At 36.8% G+C, this 27,315-nt stretch overlaps 1 protein-coding gene across 1 annotated transcript in view; it reads right to left on the bottom strand.

Annotated features, from left to right (window-relative positions):
- Positions 1-7,157: 7,157 nt before the first annotated feature.
- The window catches only part of LOC145987090 (putative polypeptide N-acetylgalactosaminyltransferase 9), a 34,575-nt gene continuing 14,417 nt past the window's right edge, over positions 7,158-27,315 (bottom strand). The window contains 9 exon segments of the mRNA XM_083121561.1: positions 7,158-7,184; positions 11,266-11,349; positions 14,474-14,629; positions 16,681-16,813; positions 18,438-18,538; positions 23,197-23,276; positions 23,279-23,315; positions 25,488-25,673; positions 25,895-26,077. Of these exon segments, the coding sequence (XP_082977687.1) occupies positions 14,498-14,629; positions 16,681-16,813; positions 18,438-18,538; positions 23,197-23,276; positions 23,279-23,315; positions 25,488-25,673; positions 25,895-26,077 (852 nt within the window). The 3' untranslated portion in view covers positions 7,158-7,184; positions 11,266-11,349; positions 14,474-14,497.

The raw sequence follows: 27,315 nt of genomic DNA, 5'->3' as shown, positions 1-27,315 counted from the left end.
AACAAGCCGAAATTGATTGCCATACTGAGACGGCATATTGATGTTTTTCAAGATAAACCGGGATTAGCAAAGGATTACGAGGTTCGTTTGGATGTGAATAACGAGAAGCCGTTCCGAGCGAAACCTAGGCCACTTTCTGAACAAAAGAGGAAATTAATGAATCAGGCAATTGAGCAGATGCTTGAAGACGGGATCATTGAAAGGGGTGACACAGATTATCTTTCACCGCCTATCCTTCATGTGAAGAGAGATAACACATGTAAAGTGATAATCGACAGCAAAGGCTTGAATAAGAGATTGGAGGCTAGACGTAGAGAAATACCTGATATTAGGTCGACAATATGTAAGCTTTCTGGGGGAACTATATTTACAGTTCTTGACATTCCGTTTGCATTTGCAAATATGCAGATTTCTGAAGATACAAGAAAATATGCAGGTTTCTTGACAGAAATGGGAACGTTTAGATACAAAAGGTTATTTTATGGCTGTCGTAGTGGACCTTTTCACCTTGCGGAACTGATGCAGAAGACGCTAGGAGAGCATTATCAAACTGATGCAATATGTTATTATGATGACGTAGTGATTGCAAACGCTACCGAGGAAGAACAACTAAGAGTGTTGGATTCTGTCCTGGGAAAGATGAAAGCCAAAGGACTGACGATTAGTTATCGAAAGTCGCGTCTCTTCAGAAAGAAAATCGATTTTCTTGGGTTTACAATTTCAGAAAGTACGATTTCTTGTGCAGAAAGTAAGAGGAAACAAGCAGAGCAATTGCAGCGTCCGAGAAATATCAAGCAAGTTAGGAGACTAGTAGGTTTCTTAAATTTTCTGTCGGATTTCATAAAGGACCAAGCAAAGATATCCAAACCGATCACAGACTTGTTACAAGGAAATAGGAAATTTTCTTGGGGAAAAGAACAAGAAGAGAGTTTGCAGATGTTGAAGGATGCAATTGTAAATAGTCCTGATCTCAAGATTCCTGACGTTTCGAAACCGTTTCACTTGTTTGTAGACTGCTCTGACATAGCGCTTGGCTATATCGTCGCTCAGGAGGACGACAAAACGAGAAAATTGCAGACTGTTGCATTTGGGAGTAAGAAGCTGTCTGAAACTCAGCGTTCTTATTCTGTCACAGCGAAAGAGTTATTTGCGTTGACCATGGGTCTGGAGAAATTTGAATATTACTTTCTGCAAGCACCGGAAGTGATAGCTTACACTGACCATTCTGCGCTCGTGGACATCTTGAAATCTTCTCAGATTCCGAGTCACATAAACAGAATGATAAACAGGGTGACCAGGTTTCCAGTTACAGTAAAATACATTGCCGGTAGAAATAACACAGCGGTTGACTACTTGTCGAGGATCGAAGCGGGATTCTCTGAGAGGGAGAATTACATTGGATCTTCGGATGCAGAAGAGAATTATCCGATAGAGGACATCAAGCCTGAAGGATATTTCAGATTAGAGATGCCTGATGGGACGGTAATGGAACATCATGATATTCCTAAAGTTGAAGGCAAAGTGTGTCAGAAATTCGACCGGGAGCAGAAAAGGAAAACGGAAGCGATGTTTACAGATGCAGCTGGCAACACTGTAAACGGAAGACAGACGGTTGGACAGACAGAAACTTCGCCGCCCGTAGAGCTTAACGATAAAGAAATGTGGAAACGAGAACAACAGAGTGATCCTTACTTGTCGAAATTAATTGGATGTTTAAATGGAGAAGAAGTTGAAATACAGGATGCTCGAGAGAAGAGAAAATTTGACTTTTATCTGCGACATTCCTGTCTCGACGATGATGGACTGCTTTACCGTTTCGTTGACGAAAACACTGGACTTTATCCACCGTTTAGCTCCAGATTGAAGCTGTGGGTACCAGAGAAGTTAAAGAATGAAGTACTTAAATCTTCGCATGATGATTTATTATCTGCGCACTTAGGACATGGAAAGACATTGTTTAAGGTCCTAGAGAATTATACTTGGGACGGAGTAGTCAAAGATGTCAGTAACTATTGCAAATGTTGTATCACTTGTCTTCAGTATAATCCTGACAACAGCAGAAAGATGGGATTTATGAACTCGAGGAAAAGCTACTGCGCCTGGATACAAAGTGTTTCTGGACATTTTTGGACCACTGCCTACAAGTACGAAGGGGAGATACAAGTACTGTTTAGTCATTCAAGATGAGTTCTCAAGGCACATCAGTTTGACACCGCTTAGAACTACAACGGCGAGGACAATCTCGCAAGCATTCTTGAAGTACTGTTTTCAATCAGGATTTCCGAAATACGTTGTCAGTGACAACCAGAGTGTATTTCGAAGCAAACTGTATTCACAGACGTTGCGTTCTGTGAATTGCAAGCCTGTCTATATTACGCCGTATAGACCGAAGGGAAATAAATCAGAAGCAGCGATTAAGATAATCAAACAAGCACTTGGGAAGTTCTGCAGGGAACACTCGTCGTGGGCTGAAAACTTGGACGCGATAAGTTTTGCCGTCAATAATGCAACGAATTCGATGACTGGATTAAAGCCGTCATTCTTGTTCTTTGAACGTGATTTGTACACACCACATGACACTCGGAAAATGGAGCTTCAGAGGGAAGATGGAACCGGGGAGGACGTCACGGCGGAGAGACAGATGGATTACGTCATGCAGTTAAAGGAAAGAATGGGCGCGACTTTCGAATTTGCAAGAGAAAAAGAAGAAAAGACGAGGCAAAAGGCATCAAGGGCCTACAATAAGGGCAGAAGAAGGGTTAATCTTCGTGTCGGAGATCGAGTACTGCTTCAAGAGCATAGAATTTCGTCTGCTTTTAACAAGCAAACTGTGTGCTTTTTCCCGAAATTCAAAGGGATCTACAGAATTCTGAATTTCACTACTCCAAATAATGTTGTTTTGGAAAAGGAAGGTGAGGGGAAGAGAGTTCTGGCTAACGTTGACCAGCTGAAGGTCATTCCGAGAAGAAATTTGAGAAGTGTGAGGGAAAGCACTCGTCCCTAAATTCTACCCTGAGAATCCATCTCAAGGGGAGGGGGTAGAAGGGCTGTAAAAAAATGATGAAAAAGAAGCCGAAAAGTCGACTTATAGTTTGTACAGTAGTTAATTAAGTTCCTGATTTATTGTCGCTACACATTTGAGTTCTGGTAAATTTATTTCATGTGAATATAAAATTTAAATTACGGACTGTTGTATTTTATGTTATGTCAACCTTTTGCCGATAAAGGGTGGTGACAATTGTGAACATGAAGACATGATATTTTCATCGCTAAGAGAATGCTGAAGGATGGCAGTTCGATGCCCGAAGAAGGAAGGGAAAGTTTCCTTAAAGTTGAAAAATGGGAGAGCCATTTTAAAGTCGGGTCCTGTGATCGAACGATAGAACTTTTGAAAGCATTTGAAGCTGAAATTCGACAGGAGTCGAACCGAGTACCGCAAAAGTCCCAGACGCAAGGACTAGGGGACTAAGGAGCCGGAGGTTCTTCGGATGGACCGAGGAGAGGCTGAGTCGACCCTAGAGCAGGAGCTGGACATGTTCTTTGGAAGGTTGAGGAGCTGAATCTGTCTGCACCTGGGAGCAGTCCTGATGACCAGATGGCTGAGATGTCCAGGAGGTTCCAGGATTCCCGGAGGAAAATCCGTGTGGAACTAGGATTTAGTGCAGTGAAATCGAGACTCTTCTTTTCAGAGAGACGGTTGTGGTGTGTAGTGAAAATAACTTTTTCAGTGAATTTTTTCTTTTCAGATACAGTGCTTAACTTTTCTCAGTGACTTTAAGACAATTCACACAGACTGAAATTTAAATTTCAGATTGAATTGTAACGCTGGGGAGGGGGAATCTGTTACCCTGCCCCCGAGTCAGGGCAACAGTGTTTTTTTTCTCTTATTGAAATATTTATTAATATGTTAATTAATTGGGTAATCAAGTGTATAAACATATGTGTTATTAGTGTAAATCAATTTATTATGCATTTTTAGGTTCGTATTATTCCATGTATAAATACCATGTAGCTCTCTGTTCTTTCTTCGTGTTTCGAACGTTCGAGGAAAAGGCGGGCAGTTTAGCTGTTAAAGATTAAAAATTTTGAAAGAAGGGCGGTTGGCAGCAGACGCCGACCAAACGTATATAAACTCCCAGATGAGAGTGGGGGAAGTCGGCTGTTGGAACTGAGACTTGGAAGGGAGAGGCTGTTTTTGCTTCGGTTAGCTAGGACCGGAGGACAGGTCTCCCGAAACGGATGCTGTAAGAGATTGGATTGCCGGGCAAGCTAGTGCCTTGGTGTCCAGTTTACAGGTAAAAAGGTAATTGTACTGGATGTTATTTTGAAGTAATTACGGTGCGCCGGGCAGCCTAGTGCCTTGTCACCGTGGAGGTTGAGAAATGTACACGTCAGGCGGCCTAGCGCCTGTTAAGACGTTTCTTGGAGTAACGCGAGTCTACCTTGTGACAAGCGTACTCCTGATGTAATTCATGAAATGTAAAGCATCCAGGTACAAACAATAGAGATTCCAACATCAAAATTAGAGTTTTGGCCCGATAATTAGAGAAATGAACGTTCGGATACGACTTGTATATACATCAAATTTTACGTTAATTAAACTTATAGAAAATACCAAAATTTTCCGTTTTTAATTTCACACATGCTGGACAAGGTAATTTATCCCCCTGATCATAAAGGTTTCGCAAAGGTTATCCGTTGTCTCTTGTAGTTAATTATATAATAATGTTGACTTGTAGCAACCCACGTGCATTGTCGTACAAAGAAAGATACCCCTAGACAAATCTGAGCCGGGTACGAAGTGCACCGAACCTCGAGTGCGGAGGTAAAGTGTGGGGGGCAGGATAGTAACACATGTAAAGTTTGTGGAGACAGGCACAAAAAAGAAACTGGCAAGTGAGCAAGAAAAAACACAAAGTTTTACTGCCCCAGCTGTGACGTTGCTCTCTGCATTCCTGAATGTTTCGAACTTTTTCATACAAAAGCTAATTACCTGTAATTTGTAATTATTTTTTGTTATGTGCACATAAGAAGTATTCTTATGCAAGATTCAAAAGATGTATTGATAGTTTATGTAGTTTTTGCATTGTTAATTATTGAAATTTCCAGAATAAGAACTTAAAATATCTCTATATTAACATTTGTTACAATGTTGTACTTTTTCTTTTTTCACAAAACATTGCTGAAAAAATATTCAAAAATGTCTGAAAATGAAAAGAAAATTTAACAAATTTTTGTTCATTGAAAAGAGGAAGTTTTGTAGATTTAAGAAATGTGTGGTAAATAAAAACAAATTAAAAATATTTTTTTCTATGATTTTTTTTTAAAAACAACCAAAAACAGCAGGCCAGAGGTAAAAATGCTGTATTATGAGGCCAGACCCGAATGTGTTAACAAACGATCCTAGTTTGAAATCTCATGTATCACAAGTTTATCCTGAGCCATCCCATGTATAATGACAGCACAGCATGAGCAGAGTTTGAGCTTTTGCTTTGGGGGGACCAGACTCTGGGAGAAGCATATGATGTACCTGAGGGTTATTGAATATCCCCTAGTTTATAAGGGGTCCGGAGGCCTTCCGCCAGAATTTTTTTTTAAAAATACAACTACTTAAAAACACTGAGTTTTAGGCCTTTTAGATTTGAAAATGTTAAATTTCCTCACTTAAGTAAACAAATATTAATTAGTATATTGGTTGTCAGTTTTATAAGAAGCAAAACAATATGATTATTTTGAATTTCATTATTTTTTATTGATACAATACTCGTATTACTTTTAAAAAGTTACGGTACAATAGTAAGCTTCAGAAATTTTAGAAACATTAAATTGAAAAGTTCCTTTGATGCCTCAGCAGTAACTGTTGACTCAACACAAAGTCATTTTACGATTTTCTTTCTTCAAACTGTACACATCAATCAAATCGTCTAAGACCTGCTATTGCGGAGTAATTACCGCAGATGCCATTATGCCAAACGTCAAATTTGCGGTATGGCTTCATAACAAAAATGTAGTAACTGCACTTAATCATGTGTTATTTTTTAGTCTTCTTTAAGTTGGGGGGGACCAGCCCCCCCCCCCCCCTGGCCCCTCCAGAACTCCAACTATGCAGCATAGTGATAGCATCGTCACCTAGTAATTAAGGGGCCACAGGTTCGATATCTGGTGGAGGCACATAGTGGTTCGGATCCCACTTTGAACTGTAGGCCCAGTTCCAATTAGCTTTTCTGTTCAAAAAGACTAAAAACAATCCAATCTCATAAATCTGATTAATTTTTAAGTCGTGTAAAAGAAATTTAATAAAATTGCAATAAAATATATGAGCGTTGATATCAAGAATTTGGATTCTTGGATTAATTCTGTAAAGTGTGGTGACACAGAAATGCAATTATCCACAATGAGAATTTGCCATGCAATTTTTCTATTCAAGAACTAATCTTCTATGGAGATATATTTTTATGCTTGCTGTTAACTTACAATGTATAAATAATATTTAATATAACAAATATTTGCTTGCAGATAAAATACGTGTTTCCAATTCCAATCAGGTGAGTTGATTTTCTTACGTGTGGCATGTCTGATAATAAAGGTAGAAGTGGATTTGTTGACCTTGATAAAGATTTTCAAAATGACAAAATACAAATATTTTTTAAAGTTATTTAAAACCTACTGTATACCTAGATGAGCTTCCAACAGTAAAAGAATAACTTTGCATCTCTGATTTGTTGCTAACAGTGGCTATAGCTGCAAAAATTTCAAAACATGCAAAATGCATTTCACAATATGGGAGCTCAGTAGCCTTTTTAAATGTCCTTTCAACAATTCCATGTGTATATGTCCTCATTCTGTGATAATTGCTTTTCCATTTACATTGATTAGATATCACTTCACTGATCCCAAGTAACCAAAAGTAGTTGGCCTAACGTGGGTCAACTGTGCTAAAAATGGTTGGCCAAACATAAGAACATTCCAATTGGGCAAATCCAGTATGCCCAATGGTTTTGGTTATTTGAGATAGTTTCCCTGATAATGTTGCCAAAACTATATGCAATGGCTTTAAAACTTACCTTTTGTCCTTTGCTGTAACTTATCATCTATAATATGATAGTTGGTGTATTGCGGTAGTTTATCTGCCCAAATTGTAGCTTCCAAGTCATCAGGTTCTATATCTTGCACTGGATGTACAACTAGAAATAATATTAAGAGAATTATTGATCTATAATTTACAATTTTTTATAATAAAATGAGTCACTAGATGAAACTTACAGCACCTTGTCAGTGAACTGTGGGAAACATGAAAATAGGTGATATTTAAGAGGGATCCATGAAGTGGCGTAACTCCATTCAACACAGTTTTGAGAAACACACACATTTAGATAACTTACTACTAGGGAGCGGAAGTTGATGAAATGTCATCTTTTGTCTGACATCTTGGACACGATGCACATTAAATATACACCATATTACACTTCATCTAGAACCCAAAAAAGGGTAATTCTAAAGTGCATTTTTTTTTTCATTTCTAGCTAATTTTCAGGTTTTAGGTCATTTCTCGCAATATTCGGTGTATTGTTTCATCATATTTTGTAACTTCTTTCATTTTGGTAATATTCTTGAGTCTTTTCACCAAGGTGAACATAGACCTATACCTCGCAGGATTGCAATTTACGATCAAAGGAAATGCTGAACTGGTGACAGTCTTTGTTGTGTAGCTCTTTTTTGCTTCTTTGAAAGCAATAAACTTTAGGTTAAAAGATTAAAAATCGGCAACTTACGTGTGTGAGTATGAGATTTTTCGTACTACGTTTCGGAGGTTACACTACCTCCTTCTTCAGGTTGAAACGATGTTGTTCAGACACCTGACATGGTGCCTCGTCGTGAAAGTGAAGGTTAAGGATTTAGGTTAAAAAGTTGCATGAAGGACACTTTCTAAAAAAGAATATAAATTACACATCTAAAACCGCGCAATACTATAAAAAACAAAAGAACGTCCAAGGCTGAAGTCGGCGAACTGCCGACCGGTGCTCGGGGTAGGCGAATGCACGGTGTCAGCCCGTACCTGGGGAAAGAAAACTTCCCCTCCTCAATCCTTCCAAACTGGGGCTCGGGAGTCACCAATCCAAGGAAAAGTCGACCTCCACCTCGGCGGCTTTCCTAACCTCAGGAGTAACACGGAAGCCCATCTCGTCCCTATTCACTGCGGCTTTATCCCATTTTTTAAAGAAATTAACCCAGCTGTCTTCTAAATTCCCATCGTCCCTATTAAGTTTGTTCCAATTTTTCGCGCATATATAGGCAGCTTCATATACGTTCCTGTCCAATTTATTGTTAACCTCCCTAATAACTTCCCTTTTAGCAATCTTATGTCGGTTAACCAATATGTGTTCAGATAATCCTGTTTTGGGTATGCCCTCCTTTACGTCCTTATCATGCTCTCCCCACCTAACTTGCATACTTCTCCCGGTTTGTCCCACATATTCCTTTCCGCATTCCCACACTATCCTGTACACTCCCTTCCGCTCTTCAGGGTTATTGCGTTTATCCCCCCTCCCTTTCTTATAGGACGTAAAGTGCTTTTCAATACTCCGGGGCGCTCTTACCCCACATTTTATTCCGTACCCCCTCACGGACTTTTCAATTTTCTCTGAGACCCCCTTAAAATACGGGATCCCGACATAATATGTGTTCTTTTCACCGTTTCCTATCTCAGTTTTTTCCTCCTCTTTGTCATTTTGCGATGTTTCTTGTCTAACAATCCTTTTGGCTTTCCTAGCTACTTTTTCCAGGTCGCGGATAGTATACCCATTCTTTACCCCCACCTTCCTTATCCATTCCCCTTCTTTCTCTTTCTCTTTTACGTCATTGCACAGTCTTTCGGCGCGAATGAAAAAGTTAAGAAAAACATTTAATTTAGTCCTATTCGAATGTTGGGATCTCTTATGGAGGTACAGCTCTCCAGCTAACGGTTTATGGAAGACCCCGGTTACGATCCGTTGTCCGGTTTTAGTAAGGCACAAGTCAAGGAAGTGGATCTTTCCGTTGGCCATATCTTCCCGGATCGTAACCGGGGTCTTCCATAAACCGTTAGCTGGAGAGCTGTACCTCCATAAGAGATCCCAACATTCGAATAGGACTAAATTAAATGTTTTTCTTAACATGATAAGGACGTAAAGGAGGGCATACCCAAAACAGGATTATCTGAACACATATTGGTTAACCGACATAAGATTGCTAAAAGGGAAGTTATTAGGGAGGTTAACAATAAATTGGACAGGAACGTATATGAAGCTGCCTATATATGCGCGAAAAATTGGAACAAACTTAATAGGGACGATGGGAATTTAGAAGACAGCTGGGTTAATTTCTTTAAAAAATGGGATAAAGCCGCAGTGAATAGGGACGAGATGGGCTTCCGTGTTACTCCTGGGGTTAGGAAAGCCGCCGAGGTGGAGGTCGACTTTTCCTTGGATTGGTGACTCCCGAGCCCCAGTTGGAAGGATTGAGGAGGGGAAGTTTTCTTTCCCCAGGTACGGGCTGACACCGTGCATTCGCCTACCCCGAGCACCGGTCGGCAGTTCGCCGACTTCAGCCTTGGACGTTCTTTTGTTTTTTATAGTATTGCGCGGTTTTAGATGTGTAATTTATATTCTTTTTTAGAAAGTGTCCTTCATGCAACTTTTTAACCTAAATCCTTAACCTTCACTTTCACGACGAGGCACCATGTCAGGTGTCTGAACAACATCGTTTCAACCTGAAGAAGGAGGTAGTGTAACCTCCGAAACGTAGTACGAAAAATCTCATACTCACACACGTAAGTTGCCGATTTTTAATCTTTTAACCTAAAGTTTATATTTAATTGTGAGTAATTCGCACATTATCAGTATGTCTTTGAAAGCAAGATTGCATTTTGTTTAATGTCCTTTTCATTTCAATTTTTGACCTGAACTAACAAATTTAATGGTCATTTTTTGCATTTTTTACTTAATTTACCCCATTTTTTAGGACATTCTATAGGTCATATACCTACTTTTTTTAGGTCATCAACTTCCGCTCCCTACTTACTACTATGCTTAGCTATTGGAGCACAAACATAGTGGTAGCCTTTCTGGTGGTGCAGTGGTAGCGTTGTTACCTTGTACTGGGTTCGATATCCAGTGGAGGCACATAGTGGTTTGGATCCCACTTTAAACTGTATGTCCAGTCCCGATTAGCCTTTCTGTGCATAAAGTGGACTTAAAAACACTACCATATTGTTATCGATATCAACAAACATGGTGGTGCCTCTATGGGCAAGAATTTGAAAATTAGGAGCTACTTACTTCTAACATTGAAATGTTGATACTTCACAGTTCTAAGTTATACATGTACCTCCATTTCCACAAAAAGTGGAGTCACATCGCTTGTGCTCTGAACCCCTCATATCTCAATTTCCAAGGCAGTCTCTCAATGGCAGCTCTTGTTGAATCATTTTTGATGATATTTTGTAAAAGTTCAAGCTCGAAGATAAAACTTTATTTTCAATTCTCAAAATGCAGATATACAGTAATAGGTTTTTGAAGTGATTGAATTTTTGGTGATGATGTGTTTACTCAAAGATAGCAAAAAACAGTAAAAAGCATTTATGAAGTTAAATAGTAATTGTAATTGTTGCTCCTAGTGACATCTAGCATGGGAATTTTTAACTGCTATTCACTCAGATGGACACCTGATGGAATTACTGAAGTCTGAGAGTTTAAATAATGCCCTGCTGAAAATTTTGTCTACTGTTTTCAGTAGATCAATAGGTGTTTTGAAATATCTACTGTGTTCTGATTTTCAAATACATATAATAACAAATTGTTAATCAAGAGAAATGAAAAGTTATATTTACAGCCAATATGTTAAGCTAGACACACTACATACAATTTTACATGTAATACTGTACAAGTACCGTACATTAGTTTTCCTTGTATGTATGTATTGCTTGCATTGTAGAATTATTTTCCTGTAGTCTAAAAAAAAAACGTACATCAGGCCTACTGAAGGTGTTCAGTAGGAAACCATTGAGTTTCAGTAGATTTCTGAGAAACTCAGTAGTATACAATTGATAACATTAGATTCTGTCTACTGTAATCAGTCGAAACTTCGAGCTGTATAGCAAGGACTAATGAAAATAGTAACTGCAGTGTTTCATCATGTACTGTTCAGATTAATGCAGTGACACTTCACATGTCTCCCATGCAATATTAATGTATAAAAAGAAAGTGAAATTTACTGTAATATACTTACTTTGCACTTGTTGCTTTGAATGTTTGGGAAAATACTTATCACCGTGTGCATCTTTTGCTACTGATGATTTTCGGAAATAGTTACCTGAAATAGGAAATATTTTTAGTGATGTTAGTGCATATTATTTAGATTATATTGTAAGTAGCATTAAAGTTGGTTATAACTTCAGTTTATTGTTTTCCCTCCAAATTGTTAAAGCAACTTACTTGGTGTGTCTGACAACACAAAAGATATCAGTGAAATTAATATGATGAAATGCATCTTTTGAGTTTTTTATAGATCTGTTGTGGCCTTAGCAAGAAAGCAACTATAGAAACTCAATTTATATAATTGATGACTTCCAACAATATAGAGAGGAGAGAGATTCCTTTGTTGAAAGAGCCCCACACACGTAAGTCGGTAATGTATAAATATGAACTTTAAATTTTGCATGTTTCTAACTTAAAAAATAGTGAAAGTTTTCATCATTGTTTTGGTTACTCTTTATCCCATTTTCTCTATAGGTAGCTAACTATTAAGAACTATTAAAAGATAATATTTGTTAATAGAATAAGGGTAACGAGTAACTTTTTAGTTTCAGTAGATTTTTAGCAACTTACAGTGAATGACAGTTGAAGTCATTGGCAATTCCGGGGGGAAGGAATGTGGTTGAGATTATATTCACCTTGCCTTTATAGTAACCCATGATGCAACAGCTCATGAGGGCCAGGCAATCCCATGCCTCAGCAGAAGTGGGAAATCATACAACCAGTTACTGGGTGACGTGTGATCAGGACAATAAACTCCCAGTCGTTGTTATAGGTTTTCTATGATGGGGTTACACTACTCATTTCTAGCCCCCTAATTTCCACATGATGGTGGGTCCCATACACTGGCTGAAATCTCGGGAGAAAAATTGTTATGCATCCCATAGTCTGAGCCCAAAGCCTGATGCCTTAGACCACACTGCCACGGTGCGGGACATCACCCTACCTCAGGTAACCATAAAGTAACATTCCGCATGAGAAAAGATGAGAGAAGTAAAAGTAAATAAAATGGAGTAAAGTCCTTCTCCCCCCCCCCCAAATATGTGGTTCCTACTAGACAAAATATTGTGAAAAAAAGAATAAACTGTCACATATTAAGTTATAAATATAACTGTGTATATAATTTGGAATATATTGTGATGTATACTTGTAAGCATAGCTTGGCAGACATTTTGGTAGAGCATAAATAGTTGGAGGAAGAATGATCTTGTGTTTAAACGCGTTATGTACCCCTTGCTTTCCAAGTATCAGTGGAAGTTTACCACACAGGGGTTTTATATAAATGCTTGTAGCATGATAATCATAATAGAGACATAATTACTGTCTAATAACATTTTTCTTATGCATATGAAGGAACTTACATATGTTGAACTTTGATATTTGATTATTCTTCATGTTAACAATTGCCTAATGTGCTTTGGTAACACTGTTAAGCCTTGTTTCCATGTTAATAAAACATTAAAATGCTGACCAAGGCAAACTTTTATAGTATAAAAAATATACATAAAACGTAACGTTTCCACCCTGTGCTTATCGACATAAGATTGAAGAATGAAATGCACTGGCTATACATTCTGACAATACGAGCAATCATCCTCTGTTTCCAGGCATTCCCATGACACTTTTAATAATTATTATAATCAAAGCTTCTTATCATATCATACTTTATGTTTGGAGTGTAAGGGGTGACTCTTTGTCAGACAGTCAAATGTCAATCTCACATCCATGTAGTACACCCTGGACTGCTTTCTGCAGAATAGCGAAGCTCTGGTGTCTGGATCCATAGCCAGTATAATTATCTATGGGACTCATGTTGTGTGTTGTCCATGCATGTTTGTGATTGTCCCTTCATCTATTTCACCTTATCGCCATTTATCCTCATATTCGCAATTAGCCAAAACTGTATATTTCATGAGCAAATTTAACAATTACCCCTTTCTGTTCTTGCATTAAACCACATGTGTCCCCAACATGGTTGTGGTTTTGATATCTATGGACCTGGTGACCTTTTGAGAATTCGATGTCCACCTAGTTCTGTGGTTATCCAGTGCTCTCTTTTTCTTCCAGACATATCCTGCAGTTTAGTCTTTTGTCCGGGGCCCAGGAGTTTGAAAAAATAAAGATCGTAAATGTCTTACATTTTGAGCACCACATAATTTACATTAACCCTTACCTGAGCAACCTATTTCTGTAACTTGTCCGGGCAAGCAGTGTCTGTTGGACACTGCATTGTTTTAAATGGATCTTGTCCTTCTAATGCGACAATTTTGTTCCATCGATGTGGAAACAAGCGAGTAACATTATATTTAACCTAATCATCATTGTTGTGTCCATGATTCTTATATTCTTGTATTCATCATCATCAACATCATTGTAATTGAATTTTTTGCAGCACAGTTTATGAAACATGTTAGGCCTGAAGGTGTGTGAGGAAATTGTTTATTTGCTCATATATTTTTCATTTTTTCTATTTTAGCGTTAATAATATTTTTATGTGATGTCTTATTAAATACTTTATTTTTTATTAAACATTTGTTAATACTTTACATATTCAAGTAATATTACAACTTTTGTTTGTACCCTGTATCCGAGAGACACTGCTTGCCTATTTACGTAAGTAAAATGGAAAATATTTTTTTACGCCTGACCTTCTTTATTAAACAAAGTCAAATATTGTGAAATGAGAAAAAAGTGAGAAACAAACAAAGTGAAAAAATGTCATGTTTGCAGGAAGTATCATTTGGAGTATGTGATGAAAAATATAAGCAACAGTATCTGATAGACACTGGTTGCCCGGTTAGGTGTTAAAGAATACGTCTTTCTGTTGGAAAAACAGAAAAATCAAAATAAAATTTGAGAAAAGTATAGTAATATTACTGGTTACTATATGTTTGAGGAACATTAACTTTAAACATTAATTATGTTTTAACTGAAAATATGTCAAATTCCAATTATTTGATAACACTTTACAGTAATATATATTATTTACTGTGAACAACCGTATTCTACATTTTGGGGCGGTGTCTGTCACATTTTGCTTGTGGTGGTCTGGTAACCCTAATTTCACCTTACATAAATATATGTACCATATTCTGATTTATCAATACTATATAATATTTATGTCCTATATATCTAACACTGAAAGTATTTATAATTTTTTATCAAGTGTTGCATTCACATACCATATAAAATTCTTTCAACATAAATTAGCCATAATTTTCAAAAGTCCATTCCTGATGGGGTTCAAATTCATTGCGCTCTTCTAGCAACAAATGTGTCGTTGCATTTCTGTTGATTGCTAAACACATTCTTGAACTTTGATGCTGAATTAGGTGAGTCTGAAATGAAAGCAATGATTTCTTATAAGAAAGTTACATTTTCAGAATTCTAGACAGGAGTGCTAGAAGGAAAGGGGAATGGCGAATTCCCATCAGATCATGTTTAATAATCCCCATAAAGTATTTAATTACAACAGTGTGCCAATTGCTATCCTATTACTAGAAGCATACATATTTCATTTTTCATGTTTCTGAAAGGTGAGTGGTGCATTTTCCTACCCTGTTTTGTCATGAAATGAACTGAAAAATGCGAAATAGACTCTTAAACACGAAATTAAAGTTTATTTACCGACACGACACTTTCTGAAGTCTGAATTATCCTGTGAGTTATGCAATTCTAGAAAAATTGATTAATTCTGCTGTAAATATTTGAGAAGCAAAAATGGACCCCTTTATACAGGAATGAACTTAATATTCTGGTAATTACATAAATGTGATATTAGAAGGAATATGTTTATTTTGTGTAATGAGTGTAGTTTTTAAATCAAATTTAGGATTATATTAACAATTTTAAAACCAAAATGTAATTTTTTATATGCCACTTTTGATCTGATTTTGCACCGCTATAACACCAAAATTGTATTTTATTTACCGCTTGTGATCCTGAAATTGAGTCTGTATTTGCACCAAAATTTTGCTTTTTTATTTACCAAAAATATGTGCCTCTACCTATTACTGAAACTATTTTTTTAGCTTTACTGAATATATTACTTGATATCCCCTCCCCATCCCCTGCTCGTAAATTGTTCCTTTTCTTCGTCCAATGAATTAAATATGGTGCACCTAGTAGCAATAGTGACTTGGAACCAGCTGAAGTTTTTAGGTTTCTTTTCCTAATGCAAGAAGCCATCATAAGATATGTACAATTATATCACATCAGGACAATACTGATTTGGTAAAATTTTCATACAGGTCCATCTCTAGCATGTCAAGGATCACTGTGGCAAGCCTACAAGTCCCCCCCCCCCCTTTCCACTAGATGCAATTTGCTGCATAACCTTGTTTGATGAGCAAGAGACATTTTAAGCATCTCATATAACACATATCTATGCACTATCAACTCTTGTTCCATGATAATATAACAGGATTACATATGTAACTTTTATATGTATATTTTAAAATTTGAAAATGTGTATATTGGCTGAGCCGATACTTGTTTGACATATTGATTAATATTAGTGTGTAAATATTCCACTCTAATTATAAGCATCAATTTACCAAGAGTTCTGGTGCGAAATAAAATAAACTTGGAATTTGTATAATTTCCAGAATAATTTGACTGTGAAACTGTCACGAGAGATTTTTGCGAAGCCCTGTGAAAGATCAAAATGCCGGGAAAGTATCAGCTGGTATCTGTAAATAAATTCCAACCGATACTTCCCGATACCGATACATTCACACCAGTATCAGCTCAGCCCTAATTTTTATATAAATCTGAAATCGTAGCAAATTTACTGTGCACTATAAAAGGACAGACACCTTTACATAATACAGTATAATAAATTAATATTTTGGGGGGAAAGCTCCCCCACTCCCCCTTTGCTCCAGCCAAGTTACACCTATGTATCTACACACAGACATACTAGAGATGTGACAGATTAATCACTGCCCTATTGGTATCGGCCGATATAGGCATATCGGTGTATTGGTGTATTGGTTTATTGGTAAAATTACCGATTATTTTACCAATCTGATATATCTATAAATATCTTAAAATATAGTCCAAAATTCTGCCATTTTGTTATAGTTTTTATGGATAATCTCCATGCCCTATTCTTTTAAAAAGTAAATGTCCAAATATGCAACTTTTTTTGCATTGCAGTCACCTGTAGAGACATATTTACTCAAGAGGTCAATGAACCATTCATGTTCTTCAAGGACAATTTGGAATTTTTTATCGGATCAGTAGAATATTGGTTATCGGTATCAGTAAATTTTACATCGGTACTTTATCAGTATCGGCCAAAAATTCATATTGACCTATCCCTAATACATACTACAAAAACAAAGATGAATAAAAATTATAAAAAATATAACTAAAGATACTGTACATTATCTTTATATTTCCAGAATGATTTCTCCTTCATTCTATAACAAGGATACAGCATGACAATATGAGCAGAATAGTGAAGACAGCTATCATCCCTGTAGATCTCTCCTTTCCTGCTTAGCATCCAGAATTGTAAATAAAAGGGGGATATTGAGTTAAAAATCTATAATTTAATACATTATTAAATTTTGAATCAAAACAGTTTAATGTTAAATTCATATCACAAACACAGTTGAAGTTGGGTAAAATTACATATTGGTCTTCCTTAATAGATTTTGTTTGTAAAATTGGTCCATCCCTTCAATCTAAACTTACAAATATTTTAAATAACATTCTTTTTCTGCAATGTTTGTTTGAACTTTGTTATTCAGTGTCACTTTTCTACCACTTTTCGCTAATCGCTACGGTGAGTATGAATGGTGATATGAGGAAATGAAAGAACACTCACAAAGAACATCCATGTCCAGAATGGGGTTCAAACCTAGGACCCCTGGCACCGTAACATTGTACTCTAACCACTCCACCAAGGGGGCGAGGCCAGCTGAAATGTATTTGCTGCTTGTAACTTAACTATAGTGCCTGCAGTAGGAACAGGAGGTAATTGTTGACGAATATTTACAAGTAACATTAAATTCCCTTCTTACACAAATACAAGTATATGAGGGTCATTCCATTGTCACAAGTAGGATGCACAGACTACATTTTTGACATTAAAGTAACTATTCTACTGATAGCTAAGAAACATTTATCTTACAGTTTCTGTGTAATGAGTTATGAAACTAAACACTGTTGATTAAACATAACTATCTTTAAAATACCTTTTCAGATTTATAGCTCAAGGTGAACAATTTTTTGTCACGCGTGGGACACAATACAAATCAAAAGTAAATCAAAAAGTTAAAATAAACAGGCCTCCCTGATGGCGCAGTGGTAGCGTCATCGCCTTGTAATCAAGGGGTCCTGGGTTCGATTCCCGGTGGAGGCACATAGTGGTTCGGATCCCACTTTAAACTGTAGGTCCAGTCCCGATTAGCCTTACTGTGCATAAAGTGAACTTAAAATAACAAATCAATCCAAGCCAAAGTTAAAATAAACAAGCATCATGTAAAATACCTTCTACTATTAACTAAACTATGATTAATACTTGAACTATCCAAATGGCAATTTCAGATTGTTGACTCACAAGATAGAATAAAATGACATAATTGCATTTAATTTTAGAAATACAGATCCAGGAGCATGTTATGCCCCATAATAATTCTATGTATCACTTTAAAAAATAAACAATTTATTACGCTATTAATTTTTGTGACTTGCAGTCACTAGGTGGATAATTACATATAATTAATAGCTGTTTACGCCTCTGAAATAATACGGGGATAGGATCTAGTTAGCCTACAAGAATGCAGTTCGCACTGCAATGAGTGACTTTAGAAAAGGTCATTTCTCATTCACTGGAGATATATCTGATTAATAAAAATATCAGCAACTGTACCAATTACCCACTTAGTACTTGCCAATAATACTGATTAACTCTCCCCTATTTCCAATAGAGTGAGGACAGAAGTTCATTACAACAAAGAATTAAAAATTTTGTACTGTAATTTTAATATTGATGTATATATTTTTACATAATTTTAACTTTCTGGAAATTATATCATATAGAGAAAATATTTAAGTAAACATCAGTGCACTAGAATCATTGGTAACAAATTCAAGCAAAGTTCATGCCATATCCAAAAAATGATATTTACCTGTCCAGCACCATGTTCATGACATGGAAAGAGTTTCACTGGATTGTAGAAATCTTGTGTTCTGCATCGAGACTCAACACACTTCTGCAACCAAATATTTCTTATCTGCAGAGCAATATAAAAATTAATACCATGCAAAATTTGAAAGCTATACTAACCTATATGACTGAGTTTTCATATTCTTAATGGAATTTCATAATAATAATAATAATAATAATGAAATTTAATTTCAAAATCACATATATAGATTCTGTTTTAAGCATCTTAGGGAGGAAAATATTGATTTATGTGCTTTGAATACAATTACTAAAAATCTTTCTTCAGAATGTGCATAAAATTGATAAAAGTGAATAAAATGAAAAACTCCCCTTTCGTTTTAAAGGACATATCTGCAGTCATATGAATACACTATGATACAAGCACATGTGCTGGTAGAAAGTTGACATCAATCCTGATAGACACTGATATCACCAGGCTTTATTGATGTATACATAAAAAATCAGCATGTCCTGTTTTTGAAATTGATAACATGTTCTTTTATAACAGCAAAAAACTTCTCATGTTACATGCCGGCAACAACTTGTTAAAATGAACACAAAAGATACAAACAGCACAATAAAAAAAAAACACTTGAAAAGTTTTTCCAAGCTTTCGAATCCATCTCGGAATCATCATCAGGGCTGGTTGAGTGATGACAAAGTAGACACAGGTGAAATTCCGCTGGCGCTACTTGCTATGTCTGCCGGAAGATGTGGAAACCTTTATTTATCATGGTACAACACAAACAAACTTAAAAACCCTTCTCCCTCAGCCATCAATCCCAAAAGACAAGAACTTACCAACACTGCAAGACCACTGCATTGCTTGTAATAACATCATATATCTTACACAAACGTGCATATATTTCTTCAACTGCCAATGTATTCTATTAAAAAAGATATGGTTGTTTATATAAAATGTATGATTTTATTACATCACATTTCATTTCATTACAATGAAGAATTATTGTGTACAAATCATTTACAGTAAATAAACCAGGGAATTGAATGCATTGCCAACCTCACTGAAATCTACCATTTCAAATACCAGACTTTAATGAAACCTCAAGCAATTGCATGTTGAAATGGAATGAAAACTAGTCAAGGGACCACATCGGAAAATTTGTATTTCTTTTTATCACTTTTATTCTTTTCTCTGATTGTACGCTACATACTAATTCATCATATGAGAACCAGAGAATGCAACTCCAAAAATGTAGTTTTCAGTTTTGTTTAAATAAACTCCTACTTGGAGTCAGATAGACATATATAGGGTGACCATACATCCCTTTTTGATTGGGACAGTCCCGTTTCAGAAGTGGTCTCGGTTGTCCCGTCCATATCAAAAAAGCCACTATTTGTCCCGTTTTATAAAAGTCTAAATTTGAGAGACATTTCATGCTCTCATGTTGTATTGATTGATTTGATTTGATTTATTTGATTTATTAGCATCCATTCAACTTTACAGAAGCTTGGAATTGTCACATTGTACATGTACATTTAGAATACATTTATAAAATTATAGGCATAATATAATATAAAATACAATAGATAGCATGAGATACAAGATATCGTATATCGAATTTGTTGTTTTAAGTCCACTTTATGCACAGAAAGGCTAATCGGGACAGTACCTGCAGTTTAATGTGGAATCTGAACCACTATGTGCCTCCATCGTGTATCGAACTCGGGACCCTTGATTACAAGGTGCCGGTGCTACCACTGCGCCATCGGGGAGGCCCTTCTGTTATTTGTAGAGCATTGAATAAGCATGTAGTTTCTTTACGTAATTGCAACAAGAGTCCTTTTAAGAGTCAGACATTTTCCCTCTCTCCTGTAAATTGGATAAATTGAGTTACATCCCTCTGGTTCTCACATAATGAATTCATATTGTACTTTCTCTTTACCATAAAATAATGCCTCTCTGAGTATTATATGCAACTTTCTCTGAGTTTGTATTATTGCTACTGTCTGTAATTTTTTTATATGATCTTTTTTCTTCCCTCTCACTATCTTATTCACAAGGGTTGGATATTAGAGCAGCCCAAGAGGTGAGAAACACCTGCTTTAATAAAGACATTATTATTATTATTATATTATTATTATTATTATTATTATTATTATCATTGAAATATCAAAGCTAATAAAATATAAATCTATGAGATACACTCAATGTACACAATGCATAGTTTTTATTTATAAATTAAAGGACCCACTTGTCAGTAAAGCAAATGTGATTAAGGAGCATTAGAGTAACAGTGCTGTGCAAAAGTTTATCAACATCACGTTTTTCTGCGATAACTTTTTTCAATCTTCACAGATTCAAGTGAAATTTCTATATGTTGGGAAGCAAGGTAGGTACATCCGCATAAACAGGTGGTAGACCAGTTCAGACTATATACAAGATTATCAAAAATATTTTTTTCGATTTTTTCAACCTGGTAAAATAATGACACTCTTATTATTATCACTGTTGCTTTAAGGAACAATCACCAAACTAGTAACGGGTATCAACCCACTCTAGTACTTGATTTCAATGTGTTGGTCACTGACTAAGCACGTTTGCACACACACCTATAACTTCGACTGCGACCCCTACCTCGATATCAAGTGCACCAAGAAACAACGGGGCTAAATGGGACAGGTGCACACGTAGACCTGCACGATAAATTTCCTGGAAGGACCATCCGATGGTGGGTATGCATCTGGAGCTCACCTCGACACATAGGGAGTTGGACCCAGCCCCCCCTTTGTCTTGGGCAATGAAAAAGAGACCACACTGACCCAAGCCATAAATTTTGCTCGAGGAGGGAGTTCTTTTTCAGCAGGCTATGAAAAAATACAGACCTCAGTCATAGCTGTATCAAGAAGGAGGTTGTGTTTTAAGAGTAAGTGTTTCCCCATTCCATCATGAGTAAATTCAATTATGACATTGTGACATTGATAGAATTGGTGGAAAATTGGCCCATACTATGGGACAAAAACCAGTGATTATTTCAAAGATCGATTGGAAAAGCAAAAGAGATGGAATGAAGTTTTTGATTTCTTGGAATCTACCTATCATCCAATAGCTTCTTTTACATCCATTGTGGTTATATTTACGTCGAAGACGCAACAAACACAAAAGATAAAACCTTCTATTCCAGGCAGGAGCCATCTCTGCCCGGACTGACCTTGACTTCTCATGCTTCACACCTAGGTAGGATTCAGTGAGAACACCAGTATTTTGTCGGTGTGTGTGCAAAACTCGCTGCAGGCATTGGGGTTGTCGCAGGAAACTACCCCGACAAAAAAACGGTATGTGTGAAAGCACGCTGAGGGGTCTTGCCCCATTCTTCCTTCAGCTGGTTGATGGGATTCAAGTCCGAATTCTGGCTTGGCCACTCTATAGGAGTTATGTGCTGGTGGTCGATCACTCCTGGGTGAACCCCGATTGGTGTTTAGTGCCATTGTCCTCCTGCAAGATGAAGCTGCATCCGAGGTGATGAGGAGTAAATGGGTACATGACATTTGTGAGAATGTCCCTGTACATGTACTGGTCCATCTTGCCCTCGATACAGTGGAGGGGACCAACCCAAGTGCAGAGAAGCACCCTCGCACATGCTTTATCGTGGACACTTGATACTTGGGGATGTACCATTTGCCTTTGGGACGTAGTACCCACTCCCCACCATCCATTTCAAAGAGGTACTTGCTCTCATTGGTCCACATCACATTGTTCCACTAGCCTCATATCCACATCAGGTGCTCCTTGCCCCACTTCAGTCTGGCCTTCCTTTTCTTGAGAGAGACCAATGGATTTTTCACAGGTCGACATTCAAACAGTTCCTTAGTCCTCGGCCACCTCTTCACAACATCCACGGATGGTAGCTTTACTTTTGGTGCCGTTATTTCTTGAGTAATGTCCCTGGAAGAAGGAACGGGAATAGCACGGGTAGCATGCGGAATGCTTCGATCATACAGAGAATACGTCACACATGGCTACTTAGACTTGGTCATCTTGACAATGTCTCCCTGCACCTTGGTCCACTCTAGAACTCCGCAGATGGCTGATCTTGAGATTTCAAACTGCCTCCCTACCTGAAGGAAGAATGGGGAACTAACATCCATCGTTGATCGACTCCATGCCACGCAGGTGCCAGGCTGTGATTGATGCTGAGGGCTTTCAAACCAAGTACTAGAGTGGGTTGATACCCGTGACCAGTTTGGTGATTGTTCCTCAAAGCATTCACACATTACGGTGATAAGAATAAAAGTGTTATATTTTTGCCAAGTTGAAAAAATCTAAAAAAAGATTATTAATAATCTTGTAAATAGTCCTAGTCTACCACCTGTTCATACAGATCCACCTACCTTTCTGCCAAACATAAAAATTTCACTTGAATCTATGAAGTTTGAAAAAAGTTATCGCAGAAAAACGTGATGTTGATAAACTTTTGCACAGCACTGTATATTATCGAGAATGTATGACCCCCCACATCCTAAATGTGCCTTCATGGCATGGTGCTTTATGCATGGGGTACATTACCTTTTACCTTTAATTGTAAGCTGAACTTAATGAGCATATACATGAAATCATAAAAAATTATCATTTAGTAGTGGAAAACTTGATCAGAATCTGGAGAAATACAGGTAACGTCATCTCCGCAAAATCCTCACCAAGTTTGGTGCCCACTCTCTATAAAATAAAATTTTATTTGCATTGCAAATAAAAGTAAGACTTACTTCACCAAATGCAACAGGAATATCCATTTCAGGATAAACATTATCCAGATACCATTTGAAAGATTTACATCCAAGCTTTTGCGAAGTTCTTTTCTTTCACTTATATCTCCATAATCACCCTGCAATGTATAGAAAGTAAAGTCTTAGAATCAGAGTAATTATTAGATGTGGACATAAAATAAACAACAATGTTGCAACTTTTCTAAATTCAATACCTCATGTAAGAAATAAATTAATAATATACGAGGGTTGTTCAAGGAAAAAGTTTCCCTTTTTTTGGAGAAAGTAGAGCCCGATAAATAAAATGAAACTATAGTGGAACCACGAGCAAAACAACTTGCGGAGACCCGCGGCTCCTGTGCACCGTACCCCGCGAGTAGGGCAGGGGGAGAGTGGACAATGCTTCCTTATGGCTCGAGGTGGAGGGAAGAAGGGAAAGCTGCGCGGGGAGTTCTCGTCCCAAGGTTTTTTTCCTTGTGGTCGATCTATAGCAATGTGTTCTTTTGTCTTTCTTCTACATTTACCACACAATGCAATGTTTGTGCGGGCTACCGTGCATGCGCGGCACATGATTAGGGTGAGTCATGCAGTGAGATACGTGCCCTGGCCATAAGGAGTAGCGAGTCATGGCGGAACAACGTGTTTTGGCGGTTGAATATTGCTCACAGAGTTTTGAACAAAGGGGAAACAGTCAATGCTGCACGTTATTGCCAAACATTGGAGAAAGTTAAAAAAGCAATTCGCCGCAAACGTCCTGGACTCCTTTCTGCTGGTGTCATTCTTCTGGATGACAATGCTCGTCTCCATTAGGCAGCACTAACACAGTTCCCGCACTGAAGTCTCAGTTGCAGGGTCAACGTTTTTACACTGATTTGGAGGTTGAGATAGCTGTGAAAAGTGTTCTTCATTCCCTGTACCCCGAATTTTTTGCAGATGGCTTTCAAAAAACTTGTGCAATGATGGGACAAATGCTTGTGTCGCCTTGGAAATTATGTTGAAAAGTGAGAAAGGACCATGCTACTTGGTGCAACTTGATTTTTGTCTGTAACTTAAGAAATAATTTTTTTGCAACATAGGGAAACTTTTTCCTTGAACGACCCTCGTATATGTTGGGAAAATTAGAAAGTTCAACAGATTTCTGAGCATCAAATTTTATGTTTATCCTTATTTCCATTTAATCTTCATTGTAATAAATTATATAAATAATTCTATACCCTGTATTTTACCTAATTTTAGTAAACAAATTAACTTTCTCCTGATCCAATTATGGCATGTACTTTCCATTTTATTTTATCTAAATTTCATACCCTATTTATTTATCTCCCTGTGTATATGATCTTGCTGGATAGCAAAAATATCCAATGCAAGTTGTACAAATAAGTTTTTACTTTTGTTTCCTTAACATTCTGTGCAAGTAAATTGGAATAAACACTATCACTATACCAGTATAGTGAAAAGTAGAAAAGTATATATATTTATCTATTATGAACTTAAATCACAGAATCAGAAATGTACTCTTTTTGCCTTTTTTTCATTTAACTGTATCACTTTAAAATGATACTGAAATGAGTAAGTATGAGGACAAAGTAGGTTGAATAAACCTTATAAAAAATACATGTAAAGGTTAAAATTAGCACATATTTGGAACAACAAATGAAAGTGGCCATGGTGGCTCAGTCGGTAACTCATCTGACTACCATGCTAATGATCCTAGGTTCAATCCCCAGCCGGTTCAAATCCGGGAACTTTTCTAACCTTAGAAGCAGCCCCAGTGCCCACCCAGCATCGAATAACATGGGTACCTGGGGGAAACCCTGGGGGGTAAAGGCGGCCAGGGGCGTGATGCTGATCATATCACCCCCACTCATGACCAGATCAAGAAAGTGTGGGGCGTTACCCCCATACCCCCTATATGCCTTCATGACATGGTGCTAAGCACAGGGGAGCACTTTACCTTTTTTACCAGGAATGTAACTAGTGATTAGCCAAAAGTAGCAGAAAAGCAATGCTAAATACCAAAACACAAGTACAAATAACTGACAGTGGCAGACTAAAAAAAAAAAAATAGTCCTCCCCGATGGCGCAGTGGTAGCGTCGTCGCCTTGCAATCAAGGGGTCCCGGGTTCGATACCGGTGGAGGCACAAGTGGTTCGGATCCCACTTTAAACTGTAGGTCCAGTCCCGATTAGCCTTACTGTGCATAAAGTGGACTTAAAACAACAAATCAATCAATCAATCAATCAGACTAAAAAATGTAAAGTATGACGAATACAAACAATTAACCTTCTTACCAGATTATAAACTATCCTTTGGTAATAGTACTTTGCATACTCATCAAGCCAAACTTCAGCTAAGAAAATTGAATTTCTTCTGAATATATTGATGCCAGGTTTCAATGAATATGGCATTTTGTCTCTAAATATATGACCAACATGGGAGCAAGGTATAATCTTCAATGCTCCACCACACATCCATGTCTATAATAAATACAAAAGATATTCAGAAGTGCAGAACACAATCCTTGCTAGAAAATAATCTACTGTGTCCTATAAATAGATGGAATAATTATTTTTCATTACATTTCAAAGCATTATTTTATCAGTTAATAAGTGAAATTATTTCTGTGAAATTAAGTCCCAAAAAAGCAAATGTTTTCAAGTGGAAAGTGGATTTGAATATTGTCAATGAATTTGCATACCTTAAAGGACAATTCCAAGTTCTCGCTACCCCAAATCTCAAATCTGCTATCATACAATCCTATATTTTCAAAGAAAGCTTTATCAATGCTGAATATTCCTCCTGAAATTGTTGGCGTCCATAAAGGTTCAGCTAAGTTTTTATGTTTCCTTCTTTCTCTGGAAGGAATGACATCCCACACAAACTGAAAAGAGCATGTAAAAAAATATTAACATAATTTTATATCTTACTCAAATATTCACATATATAGAATTATTACTGATAATTTTACTGATCTGATATTCTAGACATTTTGTGTGAATTCTACTTTTTTAACACATTCGAGACATGTAAGGGACAAAGCCCATTGTACAACTACTGTCTAATAAGATGGGCATAGCCCTCCCTTCCATATACACTTGTATTGTGATTGAACAGTTTTTCACCCCATCTCTTGTGCAGGTGAATTGCAAATACTTCTTTCAAATTCCAACCACTAGATGTCACGTTTTCTTCATTGTTGAATTGCACTCATGTCAAATTACATTGGGCCTTTGCGCATAATTGTGCGAATAGCATTGAAAAATTTATATGCACAATTGCACATTATCTGGAATTTCTTTACAATGATTCCACTTTGGATTTCACAGTTAGGGATGATTTCAAATCCAAGGAGGAAGTTTATAGCTTATTTTTCATTATCTCTATATTATGTATTAATTACATTCTTTTAGTAACTTTTATTACAATGTTTACTTTTTCTTTTAAAAAAGTGTTACAGAAAAACATTCATAAATGTGAAAAAATGTATATAAAATGTAACATCTGTGAAAGGATGATGCAGATTTCAGAAAGATTTGGTGAACAAAAACAAACTAAGTAACACATTTTCCATGACTTTCAGAAAAACATCAAAAAACACCAGTTTCCATAGAAAAAAACAACAGTATTTTCAGGTCAGTTTGTGAAGTGTTGGCTCAATGAAAATAAAGGCATAACGCAATGGTTTTGGAAAGTAAATTTCTAAATATATAGTTTGTTTTCAAAGATTTTCACTGCTGGAAATCTTGGAAAAGTGCAAATACATCCAAATACCATGGAAAGAAGCTCTTTGAGAAGAGCTGGTCTCTATCACTGTATGTGAGGAAACTTTTAGTTTATTCTTACTTTTTAGTGTGTTGTGTTTGTCGTGTGCAGGTCTCTTTACAACATTGCACATTTAATTTTTCCAAAGGATGATAGGGGAATGTTTCCCCACATACATTGAAGGATGCAAAATGGCCCAAATTTTAATTCAATCAATCAATCAATCTAGGAAATCAAGTTGGTTTTGTATTAATACTTGCCAGGACTTGGAAATTTAAATAAATGTCACTTCTTCAAACGCTATCAAAATATACATTTAAAAATTGTCTGGAAAACATGGAAAAGTTGAGAAATTTA

This window comes from Lepisma saccharinum, chromosome 4 (assembly GCF_977018435.1).
Source record: "Lepisma saccharinum chromosome 4, izLepSacc3.1, whole genome shotgun sequence".
Classification (NCBI taxonomy): Eukaryota; Metazoa; Arthropoda; class Insecta; order Zygentoma; family Lepismatidae; genus Lepisma; species Lepisma saccharinum.
The sequence above is the reverse complement of the archived record's forward strand: the minus strand, read 5'-3'. Positions and strand labels throughout refer to the sequence as shown.